The sequence below is a fragment of the Pseudorasbora parva genome, chromosome 12 (assembly GCF_024679245.1).
Source record: "Pseudorasbora parva isolate DD20220531a chromosome 12, ASM2467924v1, whole genome shotgun sequence".
Lineage (NCBI taxonomy): Eukaryota > Metazoa > Chordata > Actinopteri > Cypriniformes > Gobionidae > Pseudorasbora > Pseudorasbora parva.
This window is the reverse complement of record NC_090183.1, coordinates 12349778-12364358: the sequence shown is the minus strand read 5'-3', so window position 1 is coordinate 12364358 and position 14581 is coordinate 12349778. Positions and strand designations below refer to the sequence as shown.

At 38.1% G+C, this 14581-nt stretch overlaps 1 protein-coding gene across 2 annotated transcripts; it reads left to right on the top strand.

Annotated features, from left to right (window-relative positions):
- The first annotated feature begins 6644 nt into the window (after window positions 1–6644).
- Window positions 6645–9855, top strand: ccr7 (chemokine (C-C motif) receptor 7). Of its 2 annotated transcripts, XM_067458308.1 has the most exons (3): window positions 6645–6748; window positions 6956–6996; window positions 8403–9855. In XM_067458308.1, exons 1-3 carry the CDS (start codon window positions 6733–6735, stop codon window positions 9459–9461), a joined length of 1116 nt encoding a protein of 371 aa, XP_067314409.1. In that variant the 5' UTR covers window positions 6645–6732; the 3' UTR covers window positions 9462–9855. The 2 variants fall into 2 exon arrangements, with proteins under 2 accessions (XP_067314409.1, XP_067314410.1); XM_067458309.1 differs by lacking the exon at window positions 6956–6996 and having other exon boundaries at window positions 6665–6748.
- The last annotated feature ends 4726 nt before the right edge of the window (window positions 9856–14581 follow it).

Here is a 14581-nt window from a genome sequence, read left to right as displayed (position 1 = left end):
CAGATTGAATACATTCAAAACACACCAAAAAAGAATTTAAGAGAATACATTATGATATATTCAATTCAATAATTTTTTTTGTCCCCAGTGGAGAATTTTTTCTTGGACTCTCTCCACATACACATACATTGATCAAAAACATAATACAAAATACAAACAATACAATACAACAAAAAAAAGTTTAAAATTTAAAAGTCTAATTGACGTTGGTACAAAAGATTTCTTACGATTATATTTGCACATAGGCATCCTGTATCTTTTGCCAGAAGGCAGCAACTCATATTCTGAACATAAAATATGCGAAGAATCAGATACAATCTTAGCTACACTGATGACCTACTGCTCATATGAATACTCCAATGATTGGTAGACTATATATTGGAAATGAAAGATAACCATGTTTTCCACCTTAATTTTTAATTAGGCCTACACATTCTAAAACGGTGTGCTGTTCACTGAGCTGCCTTTATATAGCCAGATTTTATGATACAATCAGCCACCATTGATTCCAAAAGAAAACCGAACTGGCGTTGACGTGATGAACTAGAAACCTGCGGTTCCCTTTCAAGGGAACCTCACACTGCGTCACTAGGGACAGCTTTGGGAACGCTCACAGTGTGATAGCGTCTGATGCACGTAAGTCAACTCAACCAATTGCGAGAGTGAGTGTCACGGGTGGGTGACGTCACGCCCATGCGTAGATGCAGCTCTGGCCCCGCTCAGGCTGCAGGGCATACGCATTCTGAACTATATAAGCGACTGGCTGATTCTGGCACAGTTGCAGGAGATGTCGTCCTCGCGCATATTCAAAAGTTTGGGTTGAGGCTGAACACGAAGAAGAGTGTGCTTTCTCCAGTACAGAGGACCACGTTTCCAGGCGTGGTTTGGGATATGGTTTGGGATTCCGTAGCAATGCGGGCAGTGCTTTTACCCACGCGCATCGCTGCAAATCTGTCAGCTGTAAAGAGATTAAAACTAGGCCAGTCATTCACTGTCAAGCTGTTTCAAAAGTTGCTGGGGTTAATGGCAGCGGCGTCCAACGTGATTCCTTTTGGCCTGCTGTACATGAGGCCCTTACAGTGGTGGCTCAGGACCAGAGGGTTTTCCCCGAGGGGGAACCCTTTTCATATGATCAAGATCACGCGGCATGTCTCCATGCCTTGGTCATATGGAAGGAAGCCTGGTTCCTGTCCCAAGGTCCGGTGTTGGGGTCACAATGTCGCCGAGTGTCCCTGACGACAGATGCCTCTCTCACGGGCTGGGGAGCGGTAATGGAAGGCCGCTCAGCCCAGGGGCTGTGGGGGGACCATCATCTTTCGTGGCACATCAACTGCCTGGAGATGATGGCAGTCTTCAACGAGTTGAAGTTCTTCCTTCCGGACCTGAGGGGCCATCATGTGTTGGTCCGTACGGACAATACAACGGTGGTTTCCTATGTAAATCGTCAGGGGGGTCTGAGTTCGCACCCACTGTGCAAGCTAGCACACCAGATCCTCCTGTGGTCTCTGGGGAAGTTACTCTCCTTGAGAGCAGTCTTTATCCCGGGGGCCCAGAATATAGGAGCGGACATCCTGTCAAGACAGGGGCTGAGGCCAGGGGAATGGAGACTTCACCCCGAGGTGGTGAAGCTCATTTGGGAAATTAATGGCCAGGCGGAGGTGGATCTGTTTGCATCTCAGAATACGACGCACTGTCCACTCTGGTTCTCTTTGACACATCCAGCTCCTCTGGGACTGGATGCCATGGTGCAGACGTGGCCGAGGCGCCGTCTGTACGCATTTCCTCCTGTTGTGCTGCTCCAGGGAGTTCTGGAGAAAGTTCGCCGGGAGGGAATAAGTCTGCTGCTAGTAGCTCCTTACTGGCCGAGCCGGATTTGGTTCTCGAACCTCGTAACACTGCTCGATGGCTCACATTGGAAGATTCCGATCAGGAGGGATCTTCTATCTCAGGCGGAGGGCTTAATATTTCACCCCTGCCCAGAAATGTGGAACCTGTGGGTTTGGCCGCTGAGGGGGCCAAGCTCATGGAGTCTGGTCTCTCTACTGAGGTAGTGGAGACCATTCTTAGCTCCAGAGCTCCATCCACGAGGAGACTATATGCCCTGAAGTGGAGGTTGTTCACTTCTTGGTGTCAAGAACGACAGTTAGATCCAGTTAACTGCCCCGTTAGTTCAGTGCTAGATTTTCCACAAGAGCGATTCGCACACGACGCAGATTCAAATTTGCCGCCGATTAATTTTTCCGTCAAACACAGCAGTTCGTGGAGGAGCGGTACAGTGATGTTAGGGCAGGCGATTTGAATTTATTTTACGATATGCTCGTGAGATACAGTTACTGTGGATCGTAAAGAACAGCCGTGAGCAGGAGCATCGAAACTGTGGACATTCAGAACTGTGTGAGGAAAAATAACGCGCCATTTCAGCAAGAATGTCTCGCGTTACATCGATTTTTTAACAAGGAGTCAGCGGCCATCATGTCAAACCGATCACTGGCTGATCACAGGTAAGAGTCTTATGTTATGATTTTGTACAGTATTTTTGTTGTAATTGTAACTAGAATCATTCAGCAAGAACACGCAAAATAGGGGGCGTGGTCTTGTTGCTCTCCCACGTGGAGAAGAGCGCACATTCAGCGCTTGCATCTCTCCGTTATGGTAAGAGGCGGGAACTTTCCGGCAAAGTGCGCTAAGCTGCTGTCCAATCACAACGCGGGAAGCACTGGCCCAATCAGAACTCGTTACGTATTTCTGAAGGAGGGACTTCATAGAACAAGGAAATCATCAGGCCGTTTTTAGGACAGAGGAAACAGCGCTGTACAGATAAGTCAGCTGTGTGAAAAATACTATTTTTTTTACACGCGAAACATGAACTCATGTTATATTGCACACTGTAAACATAATCAAAGCTTCGAAAACACGCGAAGAACGGGACCTTTAAATCTAGCTCTTTTCTGTTTAAAGGTGCACTATGTAGTATTTTTGCAGTAAAATATCCAAAAAGCACTAGGCCAGTGCTTTTTATTTTGTTCAGTTGAGTACTTACAATATCCCAAATGTTTCCAACTATTTGTAAATTGTGAGAAAATTGCTATTTTAACTAAGGACCCGGACGTTTCCGCATAGCGTTTGAGGGAGTTGCCTGTCAATCGCGTCATATCTGCGTTACCCTCGGTTTTATTCTGCAGAAGCACTTTTCTCTTGTCACATCAGCGCAGAGCGAACGCACAGAGTAACGTCATAACATAATTTTAAAAACACTTAAATGTATCTAATATGATAAACAGAGCTGCTGGCTTTACCTTATAGTCATGACCGGAAAAAGCGGAAGTGCACGCACCCGGCGACTGTGTCCCGTCCCGTCATAATAAAAGTCCCGGTACTCGCGAGCCGTGTGCTTGTATAACAATCACTCCAGCGGCCGTGATCAGCTCCACAACACTCGGTCCTGCTCTGTTTTACACTACAGTAACGTTAATAACCGCATCCATGAACATTATTTCTGCTCGAGTCCTATTTTCCACCGGCTGTGAGGTGATGACCACATTTCCCAAGATACTGCGCTCACACTTAGCGTCATCAAACTACGCCTTTGTTTTGAATAGGCGCCCTCCAGTGGACGGAAAGTTGCATAGTGCACCTTTAACACAAAAAAAAAATCCTAGACTAACTAGAAATTGTCACTGCACTTATTGTTGCTTTGGATAAAATGTAATTGTACATGTATAAAATAATAACTGCAATGTTACAGTATAAAAATATAAAGATAATTGTCTTTTAATGTAGAATTTTTTGCGTATTTTAAATGATATACTAAGCTTGCATTTCCTATAACTGAAGTAACTTGACATCTGTTATGTGCAGACTTTAAAGTGAGAGTTCACCCCAAAATAATATTGTCATCGTTTACTCGCACTCATGTTGTTCCAAACATGTATGAATTTCTTCTGTTGAACACAAAAGAAGATATTTTGAAGAATGTTTGTAACCAAACAATTGATGGATCCCAATGACTTCCATTCTTTGGTATTTTTAATTGGAGATTTTTGTGTAGAATAACAGTAATAAACTGTAATTATGTATTTTTTATAATATATATTTTTCTCCATACTACCGAAGTCAATGGGGTCCATTCTCACTGTAAAGACTGCTTATGGAAAAAATGGTTAGTTTTAAACCAAATTAAACAGTAGAGAAAACAATGCTAAGTGATTTGTTAAAAGTTGATCACAGGATGTACAGTATTTGCAGATAACAAATAAAACAAAACAAAAAGGATTACTGGTTTTGTTTGTTTTATTAAAACAAATCATAGTCATTTTTACAGTTTAACAGTATAAAAAGTTTAAGTACTGTTATAAAAACTGTATGTATGTGTGTATATATATATATATATATATATATATATATATATATATATATATATATATATATATATATATATATATATACCCATACCCATACGTACATGTAATTATCTGTACTTAAACTTTTTTTTATCATTCTTTAAAGATAATTTTTCGGTGTTTTAGAGGTGTAGGACTGTAGGCTATTTTAACAATTAAAGTATGTTAAAAGTAAAATATTTCATGGTATTAGTTTTTAAACACGATTATTTTAAAACTAAGTTGCAATAATGCGGCTTCAGCAGAAGCAAACACTTTCGATTAACAACTTCATAGTATCGCTGTTTTTAAACGTGCGTAGTTATTTTTTTTTAAATGTCCATAATGGACAAATTGAATAGAATTGTTACTTCTAAAACCAGGCACTTGCCCTCTAAAATGCAATTTGCAACTAATTTAAAATATAAACACATTTATTCTAATAGATAGTAAATAAGCTATATATATATATATATATATATATATATATATATATATATATATATATATATATATATATATATATATATATAGCTTATTATATATATGGCACTAAAGAAATCAGCAAAAGTGGCAAAATCAGCAAAGTGATCTCAGGTTGCTCGGTTTGGGTTGAATTGAATTTTTTTACCTCCACCATCTGACATACCAAGATAATCTATTGTGGTTTTGATAGATTACATCTTTCTGTTTTCATTAAAACCACAGGTATGTATCTCAACTCCTATTAATTACAGTGACACTTATATGGATTGCCGATGTCTAACATTGGCTACTGTCTTAAAGGGCACAAGCTTGCTTGCGTGCACTTTGACAAACTTTCCATTTAACGACATGCATCGGCATCGCTTTGTTTTTTACTCGAGGTGGTTTGAGAAAAGGGAACTTTCATTGGTTTGTTGCTTTCTTTGTGATTTTGGGGTGGGGGGTTGTGTGTTCCTTTTCTCTCTCTATCTCCTTGATCTCTTTTTGATGAAATTCAAAGCTGTAAACAATCTATGACCTGCTTTTTAAATACAAATGGTTTTGCCTTTGCCAGTTTTCTTTTTAAAATGTGAATATGTTTTGAGTGTAATCTTTTAGCTTAAACTTTATTTTTATATTATTATAAATGTAATTTGTATATATTTTTTGTATATGTATTTGTATATATTTTCACAAGTATATTCTGTGGACTTTTCACTGAATTCTGTTGTAATTAAGACTAAAAAATAATAATTGCACGTTCTTTATTTTTTGCAGCATAAAAGTCTTTTCAAAAAAGATTCTTCTGAAACTTAAGGTCACTTCTCAGTCATTATCTAAAAACCCACAAACACCAATGGTTTTTACGCTAACAGGTATGGGTACAGGTGATTGTACCAACTGAGGTTAATGTGAGCGATCTGCAGCAGTAATTTTACCACGCAAATCACCTGAGTTGTGGCCGAAACATGTCTTCCTGCTTAGGCCTCTTTTCCTGGCAGCAATATACACACAAACCCACAACTGCACACGTGCAGCAGTGCGTTTACCTGTGCAAAGTTGAAACTTGAGGGGGGGGGTGGGGGCTGGAGTGACAGTGGTTGAGGACAGGGAACTTTAAAGAACATGTTAAATGAACTGTTATTGTTATTTTATTATCTGCACTTTTTTATAGCCTACACCTTTGTTCAGAATTTTGACGAAAACATTGTAAAACATTGCAATCAGAAGGAAGGCATGCTGTGATGTGATGTGATTGATGTGATGTGATGTGATACTTTACAAAAATCATGCTTTCAGTTTTCTATTGGATAATTATATCTGAGTCATCACATTCAATTTATTTCATCATTAGTCACATTGTACGAAGCAGTTTTACCACATGCCATATTACTGTATTATGTATCAGTGGATCAGACTAGATTAATAAATGGCTTTAATTAATTAATTAATTAATTAATTAATTAATTAATTATGGTTTAATAAATCAAATAAATAATATTTTCAAAATTCACTTATGACACAGTTTAAGAAATTAAAACAGAAATTATAAGCAGACAGTGACAATACTAAAAAAAAAAATGCAAATAGACAATATTTGTGTTCCTGTTATTATCGGTTGCTTTAATTTAGTGAACATGTCTGAGAGAAAGTATTTAAAATTAGATGACTATAATGAAAGCACCTTCATGGTTGTGCAAAGGTAAGACATGCTGTTGTTTTTCTTGAAACAGCACAGGCTGTGGTAAAAACCCTTTCCTCTGCTCTGGTCTTTGCTCCGGAGTTAAAAGTGGTGCTTCACCTTTTTAACACATCAGAGACAGAGCTCTATTCACTGTGCTGTTGGTAGTCCTGGTGAAACATTCAAAGAAGAAAGTCATCTGAAATCATGCATGCATTTAACGGTAAGTCTAGAAATTAATCTGCTCAATTACACCATCAAATAAATAATATAAAAAATGTACAAATCTTTAAAAATGTAGAGGATGTGGTCAAAAAGAGAAGTGATTCATTAGTGTAGCTCCAATGGTTTTATTTTAAACCATCTTCTTCTACTATGAATGAAATGTATCATGTGTACTCTTTGACACACTGTCTTTTTTCATTGACAGTTTTTTGTCCTCTGTTGCTGATATGGTCGTGTCACATAAAGGTAATTTCACAGATTAAATCAGGACAAACTGCAATTACTTTTCATTTTACCTCTAATTCTAGAGGGATAAGATTACATTTCTGTCATCAGTTACTCGCTCTACTCGTTGTTCAAAACATGTATGACTTTATTCTTTCTCGGAATACGAAAGGAGATATTTTTGGCAGAGTGACAAAATCAGTCACCCTTTACTTTCAATGCATCCGTTTTGCATATAGTGAAGGTGAATGGTGACTGAAGCTTTCGTTCTAACGTCTTTTGTGTTCTACAGCAGTAACGATATACAATAGGTTCAATTATAGGAGTTAACTAACATTAGGAATGTGCAATACATTTCTTACAGTGTTTAATAATCCTTGCTATTGTTAGTTAATAAAAATAATTGTTTATTAGTAGCCCATGTCAGCTGAGGTCCATTAAATATTATTAAGTGATACATACATTTTGATTTTAACAATGACTTTTAAAAAAAAAAGATGAATTAATGAATAAATGCTTTTGAAGTATTTTTCATCAGATCATATGAACTAACTAACAGTGACAAATGAGAGGACGAAAAAATGTATGTTAAACATTAAGATTAATAAGATGAATTATTCTGGAACCTAGGGAAGCTCATACTTTTGGGACTTTTTTAGATTTTTTATTCTTATTATTTTATTCATTTCTTTAATGTATTGTTTATCTTGTGTACAGCGCTTTGAGAAGCTGCATAAAGACCCTATATAAAAATAAACTTATTATTAGGACTATTATAACCTATTATTTGTTAAGTAATTTTCATTGTTAGGTCATATTAAAGAGATGATGAAAATGAAAAAATGAAAAATGTATGTTATCTGCTTACCCACAGGGCATCCAAGATGTATGTGTGTTTGTTTCTTCAGTAGAACAAAAATTATGATTTTTAACTGCATCCAACGCTTGTACAATACATGTCAATGGAGTTTAATTAGACCCCATTGGCATGCATTATACGAGCAACGCTTGGAGCCCTTGGATGCCCTGGGGGTAAGCAGATAAACATCAAATTTTCATTTTTGGGTGAACTACCCCTTTAACTATGCAATTAGCTAATGTTAACCAATGAAACCTTACTGTGTAAAGTATTACCAGAAAATATAATGAGTTTGGCTATTTCTGGGACTTCTGGAGGTCTGGTTGTTTATCTGAACACTTTTTAAATCCATGATTGTATAGTAGAAGATCTTCTCTTCTCTTCTCTTCTCTTCTCTTCTCTTCTCTTCTCTTCTCTTCTCTTCTCTTCTCTTCTCTTCTCTTCTCTTCTCTTCTCTTCTCTTCTCTTCTCGGGGTTGTATATGTAGAGTATAATGGCATCTTTTGCTGAGTACCTGATTACCTGGAAGTGCAGTTTTTGTGAAGCTTTTGCTTTACCTTTATTTCAGAAAAGTTGGTCAAATGAGACTACTGAATACCAAGTAGAGGAAAATGCCACGATGGGATATGAGTATTCCACAGAGCTAGATTACAGCGGCCTTGAATTAATGTGTGAAAAGAGCTCCAACCGTTTTTTCCGCGCCTGGTTCCTGCCCACCATCTATACAATCATCTGCCTCCTGGCTCTCATGGGGAACTTTTTGGTCATCCTAACCTACCTTTACTTCAAGAGGCTGAAGACGATGACTGACGTCTACCTGCTCAATCTAGCCATGGCTGACCTGCTGTTTGCAATTTCACTCCCCTTCTGGGCAGCTAGTTTCATGAGCAAATGGCATTTGGGACTTTATCCATGCAAGGCCATGTTCACCATCTACAAGGTCAGCTTCTTCAGTGGCATGTTCCTTCTCACCTGTATCAGCGTAGATCGCTATTTCTCCATAACGAAGGCCGTCTCTGCTCATCGCTGTCGCTCCAGTGCAGTCTTTTACGGACAGGTGTCTTCTATGGTTACCTGGGTGATGGCAGTGATCTTTTCGGTACCCGACATGGTGTTCTCTGAAGTCAACGGCAATGGCACCTGTGTAGAAAATGGCAGCAACTATGAGGACTACCGCATTAGGATGTTGTTGAGTCAGATGGTCCTGGGTTTTATAATTCCCGCGATCGTCATTGGATTCTGTTACATCTGCATCATCAAGACCCTTATCCAAGCCAAGAATTTTGAGAGGAATAAAGCCTTCAAGGTTATCATTGCAGTGGTAGCTGTCTTCGTGTTCAGCCAACTACCCTACAATGTAGTCATGGGCATGAGCACTCAGGAAACCCAGGACTGCACCAAGGACAACAATCGTCTTTATGCCATGGATGTGACTAGGGCCGTGGCCTTTTTGCGCTGCTGTGTGAACCCATTCCTGTACGCCTTTATCGGGGTAAAGTTTCGCAATGATCTCCTGAAGCTATTGAAAGACTTGGGATGTATCAGAAAAAGTCACCTCATGTACTGTGGTAAACGAAGATCTTCCGTCGGCCTGGACACTGATACCACCACAACATTTTCCCCCTGAATGCTTTTATCTGCTCAAGAACAGAATCCAAAACAAAAAAGGTTTTGCCAGTTTCAGTTATATAGTAGTAAATCGCTTTGTTAAGAGGAAACTGGCTCTGAAGGACTGAATGGTGACATACTGGCACATTGCAAATTATACTATGCAATGTTACTAGTGATTTATTGTACAAAAATCTTCTTCCTCATTTCTAACAATAAGCTTTTCACTTCTTGTTTTTGGTTGCCCTTTGACAAAAGAAATCACTTTCACTCTGTGTTAACATCAATTTGTCTATATTTAATGTGACATTTTTAGGTAAGGCTAACTGTCCAGTAATAAGCAACATAAATCTCTATTATGGTTGAACAGTTCTTTAAAATATGCCTTCTTTTTTTATTCTTTGTGAGAGTTGTTTTAAGACTTAATAAATCTTCATTTTTTAATAACTGACTCAAATTGCTTTCTGTTATACAAACATTCCAGTCAAATTCTCTTCATCTGCACATCGAAATAGTTTCACCCTCTTCTGCTGTGGGGCTAGGTACACAAACTGTCACCTTAAAATAAAAATCTGGCTCGAAGCCATGTAAGCAGAAATACATTTAGAAACTACCAACATAGAATGCAAACATGCGCAAGAAATTGTGAACTATTTCATCCTCAACTACTTAACAAGTTGTGAGGAGTGGTCATAGTAGGTACTATGTATGTGGTTGTGGTGAGTCTATATATGGTTCAAATGTCCTGCGTTCAGAAAAGCAACATGCATACATTTTAATTGATTCGTTTTTAAGCTATCGGCCAAAATGTTCTCTCAAATTGCACATGTAGGCCTACGACACACACAAAAACACTTCAAGAAAAAAAATGTTGGATAGACAGAGCGCAGTACTGAGAGTTGGTGTGCTCTGTTGGCACTATTTGAGCTGAATAGTGTTAAATGTAAACAGCATAAACTTTAATGGTCATTTCAAAAAATATTTCATGATTTTATAGAAGGCTATATTTCACTTGCACCATCTGTTATTGGATAGGTATTACTGAAGGGCTTTTGACAGCATGTCTGAAATACCCATGAGCAAAAATGAGAGATGTTAAACTTTTGGGGATACTTCTCAAGCTGTCATAACTGTCATAATGCCATGGCATTGTAGCGGAATTACAGTTTCAATATGCTCAATGAAGACAGGCCAGCAGCGGCACCTATACAATGAAGCCAGGTAAGTGTCTAGCCAGGATTCAGTTTAGTTTACAACAACCCTTGGTTTTAGTCATTGGTTTGGATTTTAGCAGTGTTCATCACCATAGTAACATACGCACCACAGCTAACCTGCTCAGGGGCTGTGGTTATGTCCCAGCTAAGAGTTTTAAACCGAAATTAATCCAATCAGCTGTGAACAAAGTGACACATGTCTGATGAAAGAAAGTTGCTGTCCCTATTTCTACTCCAAATTAAAGGTCCATACATAACCATTTTTAAAGACAAAAACTTCTGAAGAAGCGTATGCAGGCAGGTTAGAATGGGTGGACAAAAGTGTCAGGTCTGTTGTGTGATAAAAGAGTACCAGCAAGAATGAAAGGAAAGGCGTACAGGACAGTAGTGAGACCAGCGAAGTTGTAGGAAGACCAAAGAGGAGGTTTATGGATGTAGTGAAGGAGAACATGAAAGTAGTTGTTCTGAGAGAAAAGGATGCAGGAGATAGGGCTAGATGGAGGAAAATAATTCGGAAGGGAACAGCCGAAAGGAAAAGAAGATTATTATTAAGCACTTAATATATAAAAGGTGATATACTGTAAATAATAATCAATACATAAAGCTATTTAAAAGTTTTTTTTTTAGTTTGTCCTCTTTTATACCCAGACAGAAATATAGTGGCTGTCTAGCCAACATCTGGTACGTGTTGAATCAGATGTACCAGATGTGGCCCAGATCTGGGCAGACACACTGAAAAATCCAACAGTCATTCTAGTTAACTTTACAATTAAAGTTTAAAACATTTTTAGTACTAACACTTGCAGTTGACCATGCTTGAGTCACAGACAGACTTTAACATTCAGTGTCAAAACACAACAATGGTTGCCACGTCAAAAGTGAATCTAAAGTAAAAGATCAAGTACTCTCTACAGTTTTTTTAGATACTAGAATCGTGTGTGAGTGAACTAAGCATTTGTTAGAACAATATACTATTCCTAATTCATTTTACTTTGCTGTGTAAATTTGTTTAAATTCTTAATATTTTTCACTCGTTATTCTGCAGAAGAGAGAAGTGAATCGTGCTGCTTCTCTTGCTAGAAGTGAATTGTAGTTTCAAAGTTCCACAGGGTGTGATTGCCTGTTCACTACTAATGTCACACCTAAACCCCTAAACTCAGAATCAAAGCCTGAGTTGACAGAGAAAGTTGTTGATCTGATCATGGTGCCAACAAAGCCTGATTGGTTTCGTCAACTTGAAACTAATCCTGTAACCTATGTTCAACTATCATGGTAAAGGCTCCAGAAGTCAAAGCTGACAATCAATCAGACAGAGAGTAACTGAAGACAAAGTTCTCCACACCGCAGAAAATGAGTAAGAGGATCCAGCCTCGAAACAGAAACACTTACAGTCATATTGATAATCAAGTCACATCATTTCCACAGATTTTGTTTAAAAGTCCAGTATTCTTTTTTTTACGCAAATTTGATTTTTTAAACACAGTATATACAGTATATTTGATACAATTTGTTCTTTGTACAGTAAGAAACTTTGGTAAGGGTAGTCATAAATTCCGGAAGGATTCTCCTGGAGACTATTCTTTTGGCACGGTCACATGCCTCTTATTAAAAATTAACAACCCTTGCAAGTACAATTAGATCAAACGGTGATATCTTTGCCTTTTAAGGATGAGTTTTATCACTGGAGTGATAAGTAACAGAATATGAAAATTACATTCAGAGCACTGACATGAACTAACACATACAGTGGGTATAGAAAAGAATCACCCCTCTTTAAAACAATCACATTTTGTTGCTTTGCAGCCTGAAAATAAGATAAAGATAAAAACATTTTATAAAGATAAACATATAAAAAACATTTTTGTTTTATTCAGCTGTATTCATTCAGTGCAACTTATAACATCCAAGCAAAAGATGTCAGAAATCTTTTTATTTATTTATCAAAAATCAGAAACACTGAGTTGGAAAAAGGACGCCACCTTGTTTCAGTATTTTGTTGAACCACCTTTTGTTTTAATTACAGCCTTTAGTCTGCTGGGATATGTTTCTGCTAACTTTGCACATCTAGACAGTGCAATATTTGACCACTCTTCTTTGCAGAACCGTTTGTGACTGTCTGCCAGTCATTCCACAGATTTTCAATGGGGTTTAAGTCTGGATCCTTTTCTCCATCAACCACTGTGTGGTCATTTTTGCAGTGTACTTTGGGTCATTGTCATGTTGGAAGGTTAATATTTTTCCCATTGACAACTTTCTGGCAGGGGGCAGTAGTTAGTGATTATTTTCCAACTCAATGACTTTATTTATTTAATTTGTAGTTTTTTTTTTCCCTGACAAGTATGCATTATATCTTTCACATGGATGTTATAAGTTGTAAATACAGCTGAATAAAACAAAACAAAAAATTGCTGTCCGTTTTCATTTCAGGCATCAAAGCAACAAAATTTGATTATTTTACCCCCTGTAATTCACTGTCTAGTTTAACATTCTATACAGGGGTTGGACACTGAAACTGAAACACCTGGTTTTAGACCAAAGTAATAATTATTAGTATGGTGTAGGGCCTCCTTGTGTGGCCAATACAGCATCAATTTGTCTTGGAAAAACAGATACAAGTCCTTCAGAGGTTTTTTTTGCCATTCTTCTTGCAGAACAGTGGCCAGGTCACTGGGATGCAGGTGGACGAAATATATTCTGACATGCTCCTCCACTACCCCAAAATTGCTGAAAAATATTTAGATGATTTAGAATATTCAAATATTTAGGTGATTGTGCATGACATTGGTGATGTTCAACTTCACTTTCATCAAACCATTCTGTCACAAGTCTTGCTGTGCATATTGGTGCATTGTGATGCACAGCACCCCCTTCAGGGTACAATTTTTCAGTCATAAGGCACACATGGTCTTTCAGCGGCAGTGTTAAATAAACTCCTGGGGGTATATGTGAGACCACACTTCACACTCTCTAAGAGTGTTAAAGTTTTAAAATAAGAGTCTTAAAGTTAATGAGATAATTAACTAATTAATTGCGTGTCTATTGACCATTATTGAAGATAGATACCTGATGTTAATGAGCAGAATCACCAAATGAGAAAAATAACTATTTTAAATCGCCATTATGATGATCAGTGTTTGCTTTACTTGGGCTCTTGACCCTTAACTTTTTAATATTATATTTTGTTTGGTACTGTAACTGAGTTGTAACAGCCTGACAAACAATGAGAAGAGATGATTGTGATGTTCTCCTTTGGGGATTCTGTTTGTTAACATCAGGTTTCTTCAATAACGTTCAATCATCACTCAATTAATCTGTTAATTATCTCAATAACTTTAACACTGCTTCTGTGTTACTTTAACACTCTTATTTTAACACTTTAACACCCTTGAGTGTGGTCTCACATATACTCCCAGGAGAGTTCATTTAATACTGGAGTTTTTGCTGTGGGGAATGGCATGATATTGAACCCCAAACCATCACTGATCCACCATTGTGCTTCCCTCAGGGCAGCAACAGCAATGGGGCTTCTCCACACCTTAACTCCCACAGATGTGATAAAGACAGTGGAGGTGGACTCATCAGAGAACAGTACAAGCTTCACACAGTCCAAAGATTTGCACTGTTGGCACTATTGAAACTGACAGTTGGCATGTGTGACCAAAGTTTTGTCTATAGCAGTCCGGCATGAATATTGACCCTGTGGAGCTCCCGAGGAACAGTTTTGGTTGAAACAGGAGAGTCGAGGTGTGCCTTTTAATTCTGCAGTGAGTTTGGCAGCTGTGGATTTATGTTTTTTGGATACTATCTGGGTTAGATACCTGGACATCCCTTTCAGACAGCTTCCTCTAGCGTCGACATTTACTCCTGTTGGATGTGGTTCGTTCTTTGTAGTGGTACACTGACATTACCCTGGAGCATAAGCTCT

Bases quoted from the DNA above. Each gene is read 5' to 3' on its own strand.
- ccr7 (XM_067458308.1), top strand. The intron at 6,997-8,402 runs GTAATTTCACAG...CCTTTATTTCAG, and splicing joins TATGGTCGTGTCACATAAAG to AAAAGTTGGTCAAATGAGAC.